This window comes from Euleptes europaea, chromosome 6 (genome assembly GCF_029931775.1).
Source record: "Euleptes europaea isolate rEulEur1 chromosome 6, rEulEur1.hap1, whole genome shotgun sequence".
NCBI lineage: Eukaryota > Metazoa > Chordata > Lepidosauria > Squamata > Sphaerodactylidae > Euleptes > Euleptes europaea.
In genome coordinates this window covers 26,957,100-26,978,908 of record NC_079317.1, presented here as the reverse complement: position 1 = coordinate 26,978,908, position 21,809 = coordinate 26,957,100, and the positions used below count along the sequence as shown (strand labels likewise).

Sequence of the window (21,809 nt, the reverse complement as noted above, 5' to 3'; positions counted from 1 at the left end):
AGCTCACCACCTCCCGAGGAAGCCTGTTCCACTGAGGAACTAGAAAATTCTTCCTAATGTCTGCTTCTAGCAGAGCTGACTACAGGGACATCAGAGCATTGTCTGTGAGAGCGGCAGCAGGCTGTGCCATCTTTCTGGTCAGTAAGGCTCTAGATCAACTATAATTTTCATCAAGACTGGTAAATAAATGCTTATTATTAGGGTAACAAACTTTAACCGGTACATTCATCCATTACAGTTTAAGATGATTAACAGCAGGAGCAGGTGGCACTGTTAACAGAACTGTACATAGGTTTCTTCTTCAAAATCGTTTTGGCTGTGGCATTACCATAACAGGGAATGGAAAAACAGAAGATTAATGTGGAGTTATTTTCTAACAACTGATGGTTGCTTGTATTTATTACGAGTCTAAATTCTTACACTTTCCATTAAAGTTTTAAACATTTAAGCATTTCATTGGTTAAAAGTTAGATCTAATATTTTTTTTAAATAATGGTTGACAGTTCTAATGATAACATGTGGCTTATTTAAGGTACCATAAGCTTTCAGGTCTTCAGAACCATTTAAGAACACTAGAAATCACAAACTGGAGAAACTAAATATTTTGACTGAGATGAAGTCTACTGAAAGTGTACTGAAGCCCACGTAAATCAAAGAACTGCTATTTAGCTGAGATGTGGATCAAGCTTTAAGACACATTTTCAAACAAGAACAGCAATCAGATATTTCCTGGCACAACACTCTATAACAAGTGCCTTAAAAGAGGAACTGGCTTCACAATACAAGTATCACAGAACGCGCACCACAGGCTCTTTAAAAGTTACACCATATGTCACCCCTTATATAGGCACACAACAAGTTGGATTCTGCCAGTCACTTCTGACCACGCAAGGGGAGGCACTGTCCCTAATTTCTCTACCCGCGGTCGATTGCCAACCCCCCCCCCAAATACAGTTCCTGGTGGTCTCCTGTCAGTGGGCATTTGGGGCTGCAGTGGGAGGCGGGAAGGGGGGGAATCAAATCCTGCTGGCAGAAATCCTCGAGTCGGTGGAGAGTTTCAAAATCCAAGCCACTGCTTTCCCTTCTGCAGCTCAGCAAGTGCGCATGAGAGGTTTTTTAAAAATACGTGTACTTAAAAATTCAGCAAACCCAAACCCTTCTCATGAAGAACTTCTCACTCCTCGAAGGAAAAGGCTCTGTATGTGCATTGGGAAGTCCCCTTGAGTATATTATTACTTCTCCAGATTCATCAACAGGCAGCATTAGCAAAATATCACTATTTTTATGCTGGGAACGTTAACAGAGCCCTGTCTTTTTAAAAACTTAAAGAAAAACAACAACAACCCCGCAATGCAAATGTGCTTTGTATTATATTTCTCCTCTACAGTAAGCATACAGTAGTGGAAGGGTACTGTGAATGACAGGGTACCTTTGGATCCACCCCATAAGGTGTTATTTTGTGGTCATTCTGCTAACTACATAGATTCTAGCTACATCAGCATTGTAACATCCTTAAATTCATCAACCTGCACTATTCATAAAATATCATTTATTTTATCCAGAAAACATTATTAATGTAGGAATGTCTTAGTGTACTGGTACAACACTCTGGGGCTTCTACATAGCATCTCAGGGTTGCCAGGTCCCTCTTTGCCACCGGCAGGAGATGTTGGGGGTGGAGCCTGAGGAGGGCAGGGTTTGTGGAGGGGAGGGACTTCAATGCCATAGAGTCCAATTGCCAAAGTGGCCATTTTCTCCAGGTGAACTGATTTCTATCGGCTGGAGATCAGTTGTGATAGCAGGAGATCTCCAGCTAATGCCAGGAGCTTGGCAACCCTAATCGCACTGCTGCAGATGAAAATACTATTACGAAATAACCATTAAGGATCTGTTGATGGTTCACTTTAGTTCACTATAATTTCTATCACTGAAGTTCAAGGAAGAATATGTTCTGTTAAACCAGTTTTATAAAGCAAGGCCCTGTGATTTACAAGGGCTCTCAGCTCCCGCCACACTTGATAATTCTCAGAGTGTCCTAAACCAGAAGCCTGATCATGGCAGAGATACAAATGCAAGCATTTCAATGACACTTGAGAAACCACTTCAAGCCTTTTAAGACCTTATCATTCAAACTGTCCTTCAAAACAATTAGAATGGTCGTTCTAGGCCACCACAGACCTCACCTACCTCACCTCACTCTTGTATTTGGCATCAGGCATCACCAAGGACCACGACACAAGAATCCAAGAGAGAGGCATGCAACAATGGAGGGAGGTCACCTGAACCAGCCATTTATCCGCCATACAGCCAGGGGTGTGTGGGGAGACCCTTAGTGCCGAGCACCTTTATCTGAGCCCTAGCTGCTGTGTGGTACAGGGGAAGGGCGCAACGCGCAACGCCTCTCTGCACAGAAATTACATGCAGGCAGTGAGGATGGCCCAGGCTAGCCTGATCTCGTCAGATCTCAGAAGCTAAGCAGGGTCAGCCCTGGTTAGTATTTGGATGGGAGACCACCAAGGAAGTCCAGGGTTGCTGTGCAGAGGAAGGCACTGGCAAACCACCTCTGTTAGTCTCTTGCCATTAAAACCCCAAAAGGGGTCACCATAAGTCGGCTGAGACTTGAAGGCACTTCACACACACACAATGAGGAGCAATGCATGGCTGCATAGCTGTGCTGAGTTTTGAGACAGTGGGGTTCTCTGCCAAAGGCACTCTGCCAGTCAGGATAGACCATACTAGGATAGATGGACCAATCTGATTTAAGAACCACACCGTTTCTTTCTATTTCCTTTTTTGCTTTTTACAAAAATGCTTTGTTTTATTTATTTTTATGATATTGCTGGCATAATTTGCTGTCTTTGTAATTCGCCATTTCTGTAATTTACAAACTTATTTCATGTGAGAGGTACAATAATAAAAAAATCCAAAATGATCAGATGCATAAATATAACAAGAAACCAGTTTGAAAATTTATATAGAATCCATTTAATTAATTATATCCTTCAAAATCTTTCCCAATTTATGATTATCCTTTGAAAAGCCATTTTTTTAGAAACCAAAGAAATCTTTATCTACCCCCAACCCTTCTTTCTTCTCAGGGCTATTCCCCCCCAAAAAAAACCCAAAATAAAGACAAGTCTAGTAGCAGTTATCATATCTTACAGAAAAGAGAGTACACAGTTTAGAAGAAAAATCTCTGGGATATGTGGAATCAACATGCCTATGCCTGTTAATAATATTTTTATATTTATTTTAAAACACTTTTATGCTGCCTTTCCACTCAAATAGTGTCCCATAAGGTAGCAAACATCAAAACATTAGAACATTTAAGACATTAAAACAGCACGTAAAATATATTACATATAAAATATTTAATCAATTAAATAAAAACATATAAATACATAAAACATGTAACAACACAACCAGGCAGAAGGACCAACAACAGTTACTGGGGTTACGTAAAACACAACAGTCATTCAACCACCGGTGGAAGACAACAATAGAGACAGACAAATCTTTCTGGGGAGGGATGTTCCAAAATTTTGGTACAACAGTGAAGGGCCTTTCTCATGTTGTGACCTGTCCAGCCTCAGATGACAAGGGCACCTGAAGCAGGGCCTCCAAAGATGACCTGATAGGACAGGTAAATTCATATGCAAGAATGTATGCTGCCCCCAAACCATACCGGGCTTTAAACGTCAATATCAGCACCTTGAATTGAGGCTGGAATCAAATTGGAAGCAAGTGTAGATGGAACAAGATGGGAGCGATAAAGTACCTACAACCCACTCCAGTCAACATAGCCACAACATAGCTGTAGCTTCCTGACAGTCTTCAAGGGCAGCCCCACTTAGAGTGCATGGCAGTAATCTCATCTAGATTACTTGTTTTTATACTGTGGTTTTTAATTGTAAATCATCTGGAGCAGGGCTTTGAAGAAGCAGTATGGAAATATTCTAAATAAATAAAATCAATAGATGCTACCAGGGCATGCACCATAGAGGCAAGATCCTTCCCACCTAGGAATGGCCACAGCGTACCCCTGGCCACTGCTGCCACCTGGATACAGTTTATCCAACAGGAGGACCAGGTCCAGAAACAGCCCAAAGAATACAACAGAAACCACATCCCAAAATTCCTGGGTATGGGGACAATAGGAAAAAAATCAGGTTTCAGCAGCCCATAATTAACATCTTTGTTTCTGATCGTGATACCTGCTTGCTAAACTTCAGGGCAAGACTGCCATTGGTAAATTACCTTTATCATATTATCATGAAATACAATAATTGAGAATGATGACCCTAATGAAGTTACATACTGCCATACATAAGTATTCCATATCCCAAAGTTTTAGACCATTTTCTTACAAAGCTCTTGGTACTTTGGAACTCCATATCTAATAAAAACAGAGTGCAATTTGGGAACAAGTCCCTTGCTCCCTCAACCATTACATTTTCCAAATTTGTGAGTTCTCTGCATGACAGCTGTGAATAAGCTTTTGCCATATAGATACTGGAAGACTGTTTTTGTTATCACCATGTTGTTTTGTATCAAGTCTTTATATCATCCCAACTCACTTTCCTCCTGATACTGGACATTTATCAAATTCAGAGACAGCACACATCTCTACTAGTATTATGGGAGAGTTTTTCTCCCTCTCCCATAATACTAGAACACGGGGTCATCTGCTAAAGCTGGAGGGTGAGAGATTCAAAACAGATAAATGGAAGTATTTTTTCACACAACACGTAAGTTAAATTGTGGAACTCCCTGCCCCAGGATGTGGTGATGGCTGCCAGCTTGGAGGGCTTTAAGAGGGGAGTGGACATATTCATGGAGGAAAGGGGTATTCATGGCTATTAGTTAGAATGGATACTAGTCATGCTGCATACCTATTCTCTCTAGTATCAGAGGAGCATGCCTATTATTTTGGGTGCGGTGGAACACAGGCAGGATGGTGCTGCTGCAGTTGTCTTGTTTGTGGCTTCCTAGAGGCACCTGGTTGGCCACTGTATGAACAGACTGCTGGACTTGATGGGCCTTGGTCTGATCCAGCAGGGCCTTTCTTATGTTCTTATGTACTCTAATGCTACTGGAGCCAGAGGTGATGTGGGTGAGGAATGCTTACTATGTATTCTATCCTAGACACTAAATAAATTATCAATCCACAATATTACCAAGAGAATATAAAAAAGGCTTCATAAATTTGTGTGTACACACACACACACACGGCTGATCTGGCACCTGGATCCATGCCACCTTGTGGAATGGTCTGCCTGAGGAGGTCAGGAAGGCTCCCACGCTGCTGGCTTTCTGCAAACTATGCAAAACTGAATACTTCAAGAGGGCTTTTCTATGCAGGCACTAGGGTAGCACTGTACAAAATGATTAACAAAGTTACTTGGATAAATGATTAGGGACTTGAGTTGGAAGTGACTTGATGACGCATAACAGAAATTTACATGGTTTTGGGAAAATTATGTTGTGCAGTGTATGTGCGTGTAAGAAAAGTAAGAGAGGCAAGCAAGTTGGGGGGGGGGGTCAGCATTTGCCATTCTAGTATATCACTAGCATCACCTGTTCCACTTGATCTTTATGCCTGTTCCACTTGATCTTTATTTTTTTTAATTATAATTTAATGATCTGATAGCAATGCAATCTACAATTTTACTAGTCACACAAATTTATATACCCTTTACCAAAACAAAATCTACCATCTACGGGTGGTTTACAATGAACTAAAATATTCCAATTTTGTATGGAACATCTGCTTTCTTTGCTTTAAATATGATCATAGAATCAGAGTTGGAAGGGACCACCAGGGTCATCTAGTCCAACCCCCTGCACAATGCAGGAAATTCACAACTACCTCCCCCCCCCCGCCCAGTGACCATGCCCAGAAGATGGCCAAGATGCCCTCCCTCTCATGATACCTGGTAATTGACCCTGACCTGGATAATCCAGGCTAGCACAATCTTGTCAGATCTCAGAAGCTAAGCAGGGTCAGCCTTGGTCAGCATTTGGATGGGAGACCACCAAACAATATCAAGGTCACTACGCAGAGGCAGGCAATAACAAACGACCTCTGAATGTCTCTTGCCTGGAAAACCCCATGAAGTTACCATAAGTTGGCTGCAACTTATCGGCAACAAAAAATAAAACACAACTGTCCCAGAACTTATTAAATTTAATTAGGACATTTCTCGCATTGCATTAGGATAAACAGTAACAGTGTGATGCTGACAAATTAGGTCTGCCAAATAATCCATGTGCCTCAGATACAAACAAAAGACAGTCAGTATTCACGGACCTCTCCACTTAAATGAAAGAGGAAGCTATTCCAGCAGTGCATGACTAGAAGTTCAGCATCTCCAACAAATTTTAGGAATGGGACAATGCCATTCGTAAAAACAAAACTGATTTTTTTTCAATTACTGAAGAAAAGAACACTAAAATGTAACGTGTTCTGAGGAGATGGTCTCAAACTGTATCCTGAATGGTATTTTCCCCTATGCATTTTCCAAAGCACAACATAGCAAGACACCTATGATGTGTCTATCTTTTAAAAATGCTGAGCAGTTCAAACAAGATTAAGAAAGATGGACAAGTTTGCAAGATCACCAAATCTTCATTCTGTTATTGAGAATATTTCCTGAAAGATAAATACAAATAATTCAAAATACCACAAAACCCTTACTTCTCTCTTGTCTTGCTCAATAAAATTTAATTTTCTTGGATGTTAGGAGGTGGTTTATGGTCCATAAATTATACGCAGAACCCAGCAGGGGAAAGAAGACAAAGACAGAGCTCTTTCAATTATTAATAGCTAAATGCAATGTCATTCATGATTGTGCAGCAAGCAAGCTCCATTCACTCTGGGATGGGGCCCACCTCTGCAGGGGTTGTCATTAGAGGATGCCAAATGCTCAACAGCAGAAGTCATCCATATTCAAAATAGTTGTATGGTGAATTTATAACTAGCTCCTTAAAATAATCCATTAAGCAAGAAGCGTGAGCTGCCCGCGAAGAGCCAGTTTCTTAGTTTTACAGCTAAAATTTAGAAGGTGCTCAAGATCATCACAATGTAGGGGGGAAGGAAACTTAAGTGACTTGATTTTTTTTCTTTACTTACAATGACATATAGCTGGAGCAAAGTTGCTCAGTCAAGAGCAGACGCCGCTGAATCTTAGCATGAAACCAGCAGTAACAGCCTTGCTTCAAGGAAATAAACCCTGAACACAATAGGTGGGAAATCACACAGCGTGGAAGACTCTTGTGAACAAAGCATATCGAGCTTCTCAAACTACTTTGCATATTTTTATTTTACTGCATTTAAAACATTGAGTATCTTTTTAAAAAATGCCGCCCTGCTTCCTTAAATCTAAAAATGTCCTCCCTTTTCTACAGGTGGGTAATTTGGAGTGAAGCATTTCAATTGTATTTTTTACAAGTGATAACAGGCAAAGGACAGACCAACTCAGCTGATACAAGCGATGGAGAGAGCAGCAGGATGCTGCTTGCCTTCTGCCGCAGTCCCAGAGGTCCATCCCGCCACCTCCAGTGTTTATCAGATTAAGAGTGCCAGCGGCAAGCTTCAGCTGTTAAACCATCAGGACGGGAAAACGGAGTGCCTGGCTTGACAGAGCGAACAAAGTGTTATGTAGAACGCACTCAGGTGCTGAATGTGAGTTGCTCCCCATAGCGTTATTTACACCAGTGGTTTCCACTTCCAGATTGCTTCTACTAAATTCTAGAAAAATGTATTTCGACACCTGGTCTTTTCTCTGCTGAAGAATACTGCTTAAAAACTTTATAAACGAACGGGAAACACACAGAGATTCTGCATTCCAGGATGGACTACTGGGGTGGGTTGGGGTGTCACGAGCATGAGGGGAAAGCCCCCACTCAATACTGTGCCACTGTTCACTTGATGGAAGCGTATACTTGAAGGCAACCTCCTCCCCACACTTCCCTGCCCCACACACCAAGCACTGTATACAGAGAAGCCAGAGGAATATTTATGTACAGGCCTGCAAGTGAGGAGCACTCTTTAAGGTTTGCCACCCGTGAGGTTAAAAGATGATGGCATTTCTGAGGCACCCTCTCCCTTGCCTCAGTAAAACCTAGTTATAACCTTGTCCACTTTAAATACTAAGAACAGAGATTTAATACAGCACGAAATCAATTTATTTTTCTGGGAGTTGAAGTTGCGGGTTTTCATGATCAACTATACACAAATGAAACTTTAGAGTAATATGTGGAGATAGTTTCCTCACAAAATATAATGTTTCAATGTGAAGAGTTAGCCAGGAACTGCAAGGTTACTGTTCAAATGACAAGTCTGCCATGGTTTATTTATTTTTATTTAAAACACCTCTGTGCCGCCTTTCCACCCAAATAGGGTCCCCAAGGCGGTGAACAAACATTAAAACAATTCAACATTAAAACATTTAAAATAATGCCTATATACAATATATAGGCTTCCTAAGTGTATTTAACACGACACTCAAGCTTTTAAACCCACAGACCTCAGCCTGCCCCAAAGCTTCCCCCTTTAAGGTTTCTCCTTAACTGCCTGGAGACCTGTGCTGCTGTTCTATTCCTCGAGACTATCCTGTAAATATATAAATCTTCTTTGCTGTTTCTGTTCAAAACCTGCCCCAGTAATCTCCTTAAACTGCTTGGGCACTACATGTACTAACCTCAAAGAATACTTACACTCCAAAGCCTATACATGTGCTACCTTTAGCATACTTGGTAACTGAGGGGAAGGTTTCTAGGTAAAACAACCCTAGAAATCTTAGGAGGCTGTGTGTGTACCCTCAGGGGGAAAAACAGGCTTGTCACAGATGCATTCACAGTGGAGCAGCAGAGATGTCAAGTTTCTGTAAATGTTGAAGCCTTGGGGAGGGGGAATTGAAATTTTGGGGAAAACTGGAAAATATGCAATACTTACCTCCCTACCAAACCTATACTTATTTTACTGATTTAATAACATAAAATGCATAATTTGTAACTTAGTTAGCATATACAATTATGCTAATTGGCATCTTTATGGAATTTTAAAGGATAAATGTCTAAAAAAATATAAAAGTATTATGCACAAGTGCATAATAAAACAGAAGTCTAGTGGCACATTAAAAACTAACAAAATTTAATGCAGCAAAAACTGCTGTGAGTCAGCCCTCACCTATTCAGTTACATCTGCTTTATTTTGCTCCAACAGATTTTACATGGCTGCCCCTCTGGAACGGTTTTTAATGAAGACATGATAAACTTGGGTATTTTTGTGGTAATTCCTCTACACTCCAAAAGGATTGCAGCTTTAACATACTGGGAGGTTTAGGAAGTAGGATTTTTTTTTTAAAGCAGTGTCCTGGAACTCAATATTTTTTTCCCTTGAACAATTATGTGGGAAGATATGGGAGAAATTTCCAGTTTGAAGGAGGAGAAATGTTTCTCAGGCACCGCAGGTACTAAGGGAGTAAATTAACACTAAGTAATATTCCCTCACACAATCAGGTCCTGTCCCAGAGGGTCAAAGAGTACAAATCAATGCTCAGACTGCTATTGGCAGGAATGCTTACAGGAGGGATTTTAAATCAAAATTATACATGCACACCACCACAGCAAGTACAGGTTGTGTAATGATCTGTTAATAAAACAGTGTTTTCTCTATGACCAGAACAGCTGTAGCGTTAATGCAGGGTGCTGTTAATGATAAGATGCTAAACTCTAAGAATCAATGTCACATCACGGTGTATACTTCGCACACATTATATTTCCATTCATAAACTGCATGTTGCAAATCACAGAAATATTTCTGATTACCCAAAGAGGGCATTTTTATTACTTTCTGGAGTTGCTGTTCACAGATGGCGTGGAACCAAGATCTGCACGTGTCTGGTACCTAGTCTATGTGCTGAGACTGTTAATTTTACTTCAGTGCTGATAGGATGAAATAGTGAACTGTAAAAAAAAAGGGGGGGGGGAGCATGTGAAATGAGAAGAAAAAGAAGAAGAAGAGGAAGAGGAAGAAGAAGAGGAGGAAGAAGAAGAAGAAGGGTTGGTTTTTATACGCCGACTTTCTCTACCACTTAAGGGAGACTCAAACCGGCTTACAATCACCCCCCCCCACAACAGACACTCTGTGAGGTGAGTGAGGCTGAGAGAGCTGTGACTAGCCTGAGGTCACCCAGCTGGCTTTGTGTGTAGGAGTGGGGAAACAAATCCAGTTCACCAGATTAGCCTCCGCCGCTCATGTGGAGGAATGGGGAATCAAACCCGGTTCTCCAGATCAGAGTCCACTGCTCCAAACCACTGCTCTTTAACCACTTTAACCACTACAACACCCTTTGCATCAGTGACTTTATTTTAGATTGGTTTTTCTAGTTTATGAGATTATGTTCCATTAGGGATAGTGACATAGTATGGAAGTCCCTTCTGTAGGGGTTAGCTGCCGGAAGACCCTAAGGCAAATCAGTTTCCTGGATGCCGAGACATGAAATAAGAACACAGAAGGAACACGACTGAGATAAAGAGGCTCACTTTAGGTGGAAGTAGAAGGCCTAGCTTATTATTACTATTTCTTTGTCCAGTGGAAAAACTAATTCCTAACCACAGCCTTATGGCCTTAAATCAAACCAGAACAAACTAACAGTTTTTACAGGATCCCCACTAACCCAGCCCCCTTACTAGAACACAAAGTAGGTTGTTGCACATTTCCCCGCCTATAGCTATTGTGCCATTACAAGCTTTAGTACATTTCCAGAGGAGGATTTGTGGATACACACTGATCATTGTGCATGGATACAAGCAGCACTGTGGTATTGTATGCACATTCTAATGCTACAAGTCAAGTGGGAAAAGGTTGATCTGAAACGTGCACATTTTCTTTTTTTCATTTATGAAGGGCAGACCTATGTGAACAAATTTCACAGGGGACAACCATTATGGAGTGAGAAATTCCTGTAATTATTCTATGGGTATTAATTATTGTTATGGCCCCTTGAATTGCTGTCATCTGTGCAAACAGAGATGGTGATGAGGAAAAAATGTCATACACAGTCCTTCACAGTAGAAGAATCAAGTGAAATTCTCCAGTGAAAATAAAAGGGCACCATCAAATGGGAAGTCTTCCTTGAGCATGCCCCAATGAAACGACTGGTGATATATAAGAGCCTTACAGAGGATTAGTGTTTTTCTTGTGGCTGAAAGCTTAATTTCACCAGTCAGGAGGTATATCTTCTAACAAATAATCCTGCAATTTTCCAATGGACTCACAGATGCATTTCATTTATAAAACCCTGACCATAAACTCATCCTATCACTCTATCTAACTGACTCTTCATGTTGGTTTTCCAGAATCTACCATGGCTGAAAACAAGGTTTTGTGATATGGACGGACTGGATACATTTGCTTACTGGAAAGTATTTTGTATTGATGTGAAAGTCTGTTTTATTCATGTACTAAGTGCTGCCAGAATAACAGTTTAACTGAAAATAAAATCAATTTTTAATATGTATTCACCAGCTTGCTATAACTTTTGCAGTTTTTACCAGAGTCATCACTTCAACCTCTCACCAGCTTGGCTACTGCAGTGGCCATAACCATATGACGTGAATGGAAACTGTGCAGGAAGTTACACGGAAATGGCTGGAGGATGTGTAGCAGCAGTACATGTTTGAGAGCGCCCAGCAAGTGTATGGTTCTGTATTCTTACCTTACTGCAGCAGCCATGCTTCCGATAGGGTTTATTGGCAGTGGTCTAACTCCGGGAAAGATTCCTCTACTCAGAATGCGAGCTCCATTTTGTATCACTCCGGGAGGAACTAAAAACGAAATACAAGAAAAATGAAAAATTGATAAGAGCATTAACTGAGACGTTGACTACGCATCACACTTCATAAAATAGAGAAGGGTTAAAAGTCCAAGGGGTATTTAAAGTACAAAGGAAAATTTGTATGCTTCCTTTCCTACTGGAGGCAGCTCACGAACTTGTAAAAACAATTAAAATCATATCAATAAGAACAAAAACAAATCCAATATGACTAAAACAGTCAATAAAAACAAGCTGGGAGTGTAAAAACACTTAAAACAGAGCAGTTTAAAGTGATGTAGATAAAACAATCTGCAGGTTAGGAGCTGACCATAAGGCGGCTACAAAAGACGGAATCCCTTTGTTAAAAGCCTGGGCAGAGAGAAACGTTTTGGCCTGGTGCCTAAAAGAGTTCAGCTAAGACAGAAGGATTACCCAATAAAATAGAGAACTATAACTGCCAGGTCCTTAAAAATAATAACTTAGTTGCTAGATGATATATATTTTAAAGAAAGGACACTGGATTCTGTAGCAAGTATGCATCACCGCCTGCTAACACATAATGCTCCTGTGTATTTAAGTGTACGGTATAAAGACCTGACAAGGTGGCTCTTCTCCCAGCACTGAAGAACATAGGTTTCTAAAACTCTAGTTACAGGATGGACATAAATTCAGCATGTGATAGGAGTTAACATTGTTACAATGCCACTCAAGCTCCAAAAAAGCATACAAACGTCAAATTAAGAGTATTGCTTCTTCACCTTCTGTACCATATACATAAAGAAGTACATTCATTTGCATGCCATCACGAACGGGACAACCGGCTCCCGTACCATATAGGGTAGTTTACAGATGGAAACCAGAGCTGTAATTTTCACCAGATAAACAAAAGACATACCTTGGAAGACTACATGAAAAACATCTACACTTTCAGACAAAAAGGTGTGAACGCTATTTCCCCGCTGGACAAAATGATGGGAAGCATTAGAAGAAGGCCACATGCCTTCAATACTTAAGCTGCTACAACTCAACCATTTTTCATCTGATTGTGCTGAAATTTGGAATTTGTATGCCATCAAGATGCGAGGCATTCTGATAATTAAGATGTGAGGCATTATCTGTCACCAAAAAATCTATTTCTTACAAAAACTTAAGATAATTTAAAATTATTAGACAGAGATCAGTTACCCTGGAGAAAATGGCTGGTTTGGAGGGTGAACTCTATGGCATTATACCCTGCTGAGGTTGCTTCACTCCCCAAAGCTCACCCTCTCCTCTCAAGTCTCCATCCCCAAATCTCCAGGAATTTCCTAACCTGGAAACGGCAACCCTGTGGGGGAACTGATCTCTGTAGTTGGGAGATCTGTTGTGATTCTGGGAGATCCTCCAGGCCCCACCTGAAGAAGAGTTGGTTTGTATACTCCACTTTTCTCTACCGTAAGGAGTCTCAATATGGCTTACAATCGCCTTCCCTTCCCCCACCCCACAACAGGCGCCTTGTGAGGTAGGTGGGGCTGAGAGAGTTCTGAGAGAACTGCGACTGCCCCAAGATCATCCAGCAGGCTTCATGTGGAGGAGCGGGGAATCAAACCCGGTTCTCCAGATTAGAGTGTGCCGTTCTTAACCTTTGGTGGTCCTCAAACCAATTCTCCATGGCAAAACATTCCCTCATGTTCTACTTTGCAGGTGTATAACAGAAATCCATGTCCCCAGACACAGGTCTACAGCTGGACATGTAACTCTGATTTTATGGTCAAATGAGATGTGAGAAGGGGGGAATTACTCCAACTTACATTACTGTATGATTAAGCGGGTTTCCACAAAGTCTACAGCATGGTTCATAGGGCCATTTTAGACACCACGTTCTATTCCCAGGTGCCCATGAATAGAGAAAGTACTGTGTGAAAGTATAATGGATAAATGCTGGTACAGCACCATTCTCAAATATCCACCTTTTATGGCAACTGTCTGTACATTGATGGGAAACAGTTTCATTGAAAATAACCCCTTATAATAATCTAAATTAAAATATCCTAATCCCCTTCTAGAATTCATGTATGAAATAAAGTGTTAGAAAGTGCAGTATAATTCAGCATCTTATCTATGGCTGGTTTGGGAAAACAGGAGATACAGCCTTTTGAAAAGCTGACTTTCAGAGCACCGCTTCGAAATCGAAATTAGCAACTTTAGGATAAGTCACAGCAAAGAATTTTGGGTGTTTTTTTTTTGTTTTGTTTTTCCCTCTTGGACATTTCCCTTGTAACGTTAGGTGCCTTGCTTCTTGAACACCTACTTAGCTCAAAGTAAGGTACAATTTGCACTAAGGAAAAGTTTTATGCAACCTTTATTCATTCGATTTTTTACCTTGCCTTTTGGCCTCCAAAAGGGTTCCTGAAGTAACTTACAAGGTAAGCACAAAAAAAGATCCCTAAAATTAATGTTAGAGACAATAGCTAAAAATACTACCCACAGATAAAACAGCAACAGTAAAATCGTAGAACTAGTCCGCTTCCTGACATACTCCCTAGAAATTCCGTTTTGAAATAAGGCCTCCCTTATAAAAAGGAAATGCAAATTGTTACCAATTCCCTGGAAAGAACAATTGCATACCTGGGCTTTGTGGGGCTCAAGCATTTGAACATTACTTCCCTTCTGCCAATCAGAATTACAAGACAGGCAGGCAGAAGAGCAGCATGCAGGGTTTCTTAATAAATGTCAATCTAACAGTCCAACTAGATATTACACGGGAAGCGTGGCTGCTGCTGACTTGCTTCTTTCCCTGTGCAGAGCTCCAGCAACAGATAGCAAAACAAGTGTTACATTCATATCCCCTTTGTTCCAAGGCGCTAGAGAAGATGCACATATGGTTCCTAGGCAGACTCTCATCCAGACATTGTTGGAAACTGCTTAGCTTCAGCAAGGTTACTGCATAATTTGCTGCCAGTATGTGTCTTGTGAGCAGGGTTGCCAATTCTGTCTCAGGAAATTCCTGGCATTCTGGAAGCGGTGCCTAGGGAGGGAGGTGTTTGGGGAGAGGAGGGAGCTGGTGTGGATATATAAAACAGAAATCTGCACAGCCCTGACTAGCCTGAAATTCTCCGAGCTTAGAAGCTAAAGAGGGTTGACCACAATTAGTACTTGGATGGGAGACCACCAAGGAAGACCGGGTGCTATGCAGAGAAAGGCAATAGCAAACCACCTCTGTTGATTTCCAAATGAGTTCCAAAGTCTTGGCATCACAACCAAGAAGGCCCTTTCTTGGGGTGCAACCCGTCCAGCCTCAGATGATGGGGGCACCTGAAGCAGAACCTCCACAAATGACCTAACTGGTTATGTAAGTTCATATGTGAGAAGGTGTCTTGACCCTAAACCATATAGGGCTTTAAAGGTCAATGCCAGCACCATGAATTGAATCTGAAATCAAACTGGGAGACAGAGTAATGGAACAAGGCTGGGGAGATACAGTCCCTACGATCCATTCCATTCAACATTCAAACCACAGTATGCTGTACTAACGTCTGGACAGTCTTCAAGGGCAGCCCCACAAAGACTGCACTGCAGTAATCTAATCTACATGTAAGAAGGGTATGCATCACAGTGACCAGGTCTTTTCTGCCCAGGAAAGGCTGAAGCTGGTTAACCAGCTGAATCAGGAAAAAGCACTCTTGGCCCAGCTGCTACTTGCTTATCCAGCAGTAGGCCTGGGTCCAACTGCACCCCAAGACTATGGACCAGTTCCTTCAAGCGGAGTGTAACCCCATCCACAATGTGCGACATCTTAAAAACTGGGTCAGACAGTCTACCCACCAATAGCTCTTCCATCTTGTCCGGATTAAGCTTCAGTTTATTAGCCCTCATCCACTCCAAAACTGCATCTGATTCAGAGTTTCTCCCTGGGATCTGCTGGAAATGGGAGACAGAACTGACTGTCTTCTGCATATTAGCAGCAACTCAGCCCAGATGCCCAGATGACCTCTCCCAGCAGCTTTAAGTAGATATTGAAAAGCATGGGCAGCAAGATCGAACCTTGTGGGACCCCAGAGGTCAAGGGGCACAGCACACGTTTGACAGAACCATACTCTAAAACCCACCTTCCAGGTAGGACCAAAACCACCCCAGAACAATGCCTCCTAGTCCCAACCCAGAAAGGCAGTCCAGAATGATACCATAATCAATATTATCAACAGCTGCCAAGAGGTCCAGGAGAATCAACAGGGCTGCACTCCCCCTGTCCATCTCCCAGTGCAGGTCATCCACCAGGGAAACCAAGGATGCTTCACTTCCATGACCAGGCCTGAAACCAGATTGGAACAGATCCAAACAATCCACTCCATCCAGGAATCCCTGAAGTTGCCCAGCCACCATTAATTAAACCCCCTTGCTCAAAAATTATACATTTGAGAATAAACAGTAGTTATTCAACTCTCCTGGGTCCAAAGTACATTTCTTTAGGAATGGATGCATTGCTGCACACTTCAAGGCAGGGGTGACCATGCCCCATCTCTCAGGGAGCCATTTATTGTCTCCCGGACCAAGTCCACCAGCCCATCCCCTGCAGATTTAAGCAGCCAGGAGGGTCAAGGGTTGTACAAGCAGGTGGTAGGTCTCAATCTTTCAAGAATCCTGTTCCCATCCTCAGCCTGGAGAAGCTGAAAGGTATCCCACACAACTGGATAAATCAACATCCTGAGCCTCTTGACATCTGATCCTGTCACTGCTAATGTAGAGTCCAAGTTGGAGTGGATGCAAACAATTTTATCTGCAAAGTGTTTAGCAAAATGATCGCAGTGGGCAGGAGACCACCACCTCCTGTAGGCCAGAACCCAGAAGGCCCCAAACCACCCCAAAGAGTTCTACAGGGTACCATAGAGTCTGCCCTCCAAAACTGCCATGACCTTCAGGGGAACCAATCTCTGTAGTCTGGATATCAAATTGTAATTCTGGGAGAACTCCAGGCTCCATCTTGAAGGTGGTAACTTTACTTGTGAAGCAGTGTCATAGCGTTTGTTTATTTTTTTGCTCAGTGTTACTGGGCAGGCATACATGGATGGCATTCATGCACTGCTATAATGCCCTAGTCAGGCTCTTAGTATCCATCATCTAGTTAATATTGCAGGTACTTAATACTGAACAAAGGGAATGCATTACACACACAGTATTCACAAATCATGTGAAATATATATATATACAGTAAGCAAACAACCGTCAGGTGCGAAACAGTCAACCTGTCTGATTTAATGCTGGTTTTAATCCCCAGAACAAGTAATTGTAAAGAGATTTCTTCCAACACACAACTTGATTTTTCTGAGAAAATGTCACCCCGAAGCAGTCCCACTAAACACTTAGGCTCCCCCCCCCCAATATTTCTAGCAGATGTTTTACAACAGGAGAACACCATCACATGACCAGTTTAAACAAAGATCATCTCAGTGAAGCTGGAACTAGGCCAAAGGAAGCTGCCTGATAATCTGTTCAAAAGCATTCTACAGAAGCGCCTTTGTTTCCATCATAAAATGTTCCCTCCCATGGCTCCGGCCTCACGACATACAATCTGAAACGGACACTCAGTGCTGAGGGCTGCAACTGACTTTTTTTTTTGCCATCAAGTCACAGCTGACTTATGGTGACCCCTTATGGGGTTTTCAAGGAAAGAGACGTTTGATAGTGGTTTTCCATCGCCAGAGTCTGCGTCACAACCTTGGTATTCCTTGGAGGTCTCCCAAGCCAGCGTGGTGTAGTGGTTAAGAGCGGTGGTTTGGAGCGCTGGAGCCTGATCTGGAGATCTCCACTCCTCCACATGAGCAGCGGAGGCTACTCTGGTGAACTGGATTTGTTTCCCTGCTCCTACACACGAAGCCAGCTGGGTGACCCTGGGCAAGTGACAGCTCTGTTAGAGCTCTCTCAGCCCCACCTACCTCACAGGGTGTCTGTTGTGGGGAAGGGAAGGTGATTGTAAGCTGATTACATATAAAAGCCAACTCCTTTTTCTTCTTTTACTTGCCAGGGTTGAGTCAGAGAGTGTGTGGCTGGCCCAAGGTCACCCAATCTTCCATGGCGCAAGTGGAGATTTGAACCCGGGTTTCCCAGGTCTTAGTCTGACACCTTACCCACTACACCATGCTGGCTCCCACAACTGACCGGTAGGCCCCAATAATTTTATGCATGTACAGGTGTTCCATTTCTGATTGCTTAGCCATAGGTAGGCAATTTGGATAGAGCACTGGGGCAGCACAATCCTTTCACCAATCCTCTCCCTTCAGGGATACAAACTCCTGTCACAAGGCAAACCTGTTAATGTTAATTAGCACGGGAGGTAACCACACAGCTTCAGCTAACCAGAATTTCCACTTAATCCAAGAGCTGAAACAGTTTTAAACCACAGATCAGATTGTAGTTTTTGTAGTTAGCTCTTCCTGTGGTTATCATCACTGAAGATAATCATGGTTGAAGCTGGATGGTAGACATTCATGCACCAGAAATGAGGTGATGTTAGTAGGATTGCATATATACAATAAAATTTCAAAGCCACACAATAGGCTGACGTAATAGGCTCCAATTGACTGGAGGAAAAAAATGTCTGTCCCTTTAATACAGGCTATACCTCAAGCCTTTATTAAAGGAACATGACTCCCCCCCCCCCCCGCAAGCCTGTTGGCAACCCTAGATGTTAGTGCAAGTTTCTACTTAACTACTGTTAAGTAATCAGGAATGCTACTTCTGTACCGGTAATATTGTTATTTGTTTGTTATGCTGGAAAAAGGTGGATATACATTTTGCAAGTAAACGAACACTTTTTCTGTCTGCCTGATACGCTCAACTTGGGACTTTCCCCTGTAATACCTATTCCGTCCCTTTTGGCCATCATCTTTATTCTCTGGTCCCCCCACCACAATTACTCCCCTGCACTATGGCTTTATCCACCACGCAATCTCTCAAGACATCTCCTGCTGGTTCCCACATTCACTATTCCCTAAACGACTTATTTTTCTGTTGCTCTTTTTTTTTTCTAACAGCGGATAAAATACCATCAAGCCCCATCAAGACTACCACATTTATTGTGGAGTAAATCTCATGAGCCAGGGTCTACGTAATCAGATGCATGTAGTGTTACCCTCATCTGGTGCTACCCTTCACAAACACACAGGTACAAAAGGAAGAAAGGCAGAAGATGATGGTGGGGTGGGGATGTTATTTCAAAGTGAGGCTGAGGCCCGGCAGTCCCAGAGACAGGTGTGATCCAATCCTTACGCAGAGCATGAAGGAAAACAAGACCAGTCTCAACAGTAACAATGCAACCCAATGCAAAGTTTCTCCAGCCTAAGTCCACTAATTTCATAGAGCACACGACTGCACTGTAAATGATCCAATCGGTGTCAGTGGGTGGTGATCAATAGGCATAGCACATGAATAGCTTCCATAGGGAAGAATTATTTTCTGAAATGAGCTAACCATTTTCTACTGAGATACATTAAATACCAGTGTCAAATCTGCATACAAAATCAGCAGCTTCACATGGAATCTCTCTTTGAAACTTTCTTCCCCTGCTGAAGCATGGCACCTTTTAAGCTCTTACTGTATTTTGTTTAACCCACATAATTAAATCACACCTCATACCTACCTTTTCCTTAGCAAACCATCTTTGTTTTTTTAATTGAACCACTGTCATCAGCCTCCAAAGAATCTCTGTTTCGGCAATATGCCTGCACATCTGTACCTTATATCAACATTTGTTTGCAACCTGTCTTTTTCAGTATTACTTTGTTGTTGTTGTTGCTTGCATTGAATCTTTGTGAAAGGATTTTTTAATGTTTGCAATCCTTTTCTGCTCTTGGAACTTTATGCAGGGTACACCACAGGTCAAAATGAACAGCGCTGCAAGCATTTAAGAAGCCGATAAGTGAGCTAGCAGCTCCCCACAGTGGAGTAAACAGTAAGTGGGACGGACGGCCTGCTTTCTATTGAGTCTGGTAGCCACAAAGAATTTTGGAGAGTAGGACTATCATTTAGAGAGATGCTGGAACAGATCTGAGCATACAGCAGGGCTTTCACAGATCTCCAAACAATAGATAAGAGATAAAAAATAGTAGATCTCTTCCTGTCTCCTTAAGCTGGCTTTACAAATTCTGCCGCTCTTAACAAGAGGTTTACAATGCAGAGCATAGGACAGTTTCTTTGAAGAGAAGCCCCACTGCACAGCATAAGCCTGCACATATGTGAAAAGGGGCTACCTAGATAGTTCTCCTTTACTTAGACAATGGGCTTAGCTATGTTGTTATAGGATAATAATGCTCAAGCAATTCTACGTTATGAACCATTTTCTCTCATGCTGGGTCATTCGCAGGTCACTATGCTTCTCCATGGAATTGTGAACTTCATTCACCAGTGATAACAGCCCTGCTATATTTTTATATTGTCATTATCCAGGGATGAAAGACTTATTCCCTGTAACAAAACGACAAGGAGATAATAGCTGCAATGCTGCCAGTTGTTCAGTTATTCGTCTCACTTCATATGCTGCTTCTGCCCTTGAATGTATAAGCAAGTCAGGTGCTGAAATGAGTCTCTCCAGATAACTGATCATGTAAACAAATACACCAAATGGGAGGGAGAAGACTATCCAGAACTCCACTGCCCCAACCAATCACTCTTCTTGACCTTCATACCATGTAATTTCCTCTCCTCAAAAATCTCTACCATTCCTTCACTTTCCATCGCTCTGTGTATCCAACACAAACTTTTCCTCCTTATTTTGAAAAAGTCCTCCATGGTGTTGCTGACCAGCGTGTCTTTATCCACCAGGCTCCTCCCTTATGTGAAGGATTATGAATTAAAGATTAACCTGTCTCCCTACCCAGTGACTGAAAGTATGCCACAGGTGTGTTTCTGTTTTGGGGGGAAGAGCATTTCTTAGTGCTTTGTTGGTAACTTTCCAGATGGTGCAACAACTGTCTAACATTGATGGGGAAAAGACATTCTACTAGATGGGAGAGTTAACTGTTCCATTTTGGTTCTGTCAATGCCACCGCAGATTAGAAATCCCACTGCAGGTTTTATTTTGAGGGCTGAAAGAGAGAGGGGTAAACTGCAGTACTGCAGTCAAAGCTCTGCTCATGACCTGAGTTCGATCCCAATGGAAGTCGGTTTCAGGGTCAGTAATGACCCGGTGCTTGCACAGGGGACTATCTTTACCTTTAACTATTGTATATAATATGGCGTAATCTGTATTAAGTAATAATGTGTTGTTTAAAAAGTGCAGTTGCTTACCTTTTATCTGGAAATTATCGCAAAGACTGAAAATGTCCATGGATGCAGCTGTAACTGCATGTATCCTACAGACAGTAGGCAGGCATGTGTACAGAGACGTTACACATACACACTGTTTTCCTTTATTTCCAATACTGTTGAAGGAAGTAGGTGAGCAAGAAGGAATGCATCACTTTCCTTGCCTTATTTCTTTGTGCCCTAACTGTGCTCGTTTATTGGAACTGAGGCCTACTCCATTTTGCAGACCTTGAGTAAGATCCAGAGACCCTCTGGACATGCCCTTCCACTTATTGCAAATGGAAGGCATGTTTGTATTTCCCTCCTTCCACATCAGACCCCCAACAATACGCTCCCACTGTTTTTAAGGGTAACCTCAAGGATCCCTCCCCTGGATTTACTTTTTGGAGAGGGCATGGTTTATGACAGGAAAAGAGAAAAAATCTATTCTGTATGTAGTCCTCAGGATCTACCCCTCCTGCTTAGCTATTTATTTAAAACATTAAGCTCAATGTCAGAGAACAGTGGATCCCAAGTTAACCTTTCTAGTAAATAAAAAGAGAAAACTAAATAGATAAGTAGTAAAATTAAGTAATTTAGAGGGAAGAAGGGGGAGATTTAGAGTTATTTACATGCTATACCTAAAAGGTATCAGCTACTTTCACACATTCCATAATCAGTTCTTTGAAAAAACAAATTTACAGCCTCAGGTCTATCAAAGAGCTACAG

At 42.0% G+C, this 21,809-nt stretch overlaps 1 protein-coding gene across 3 annotated transcripts in view; it reads right to left on the bottom strand.

Moving 5' to 3' along the window:
- Positions 1-21,809, bottom strand: part of FOXN3 (forkhead box N3) — a 171,701-nt gene that overhangs the window by 1,152 nt on the left and 148,740 nt on the right. For all 3 annotated transcript variants that reach the window (XM_056851432.1, XM_056851433.1, XM_056851434.1), the window contains one exon: positions 11,724-11,832. In XM_056851432.1, coding sequence (XP_056707410.1) covers positions 11,724-11,832 — 109 coding nt within the window. The remainder of the gene's footprint in view (positions 1-11,723; positions 11,833-21,809) is intronic.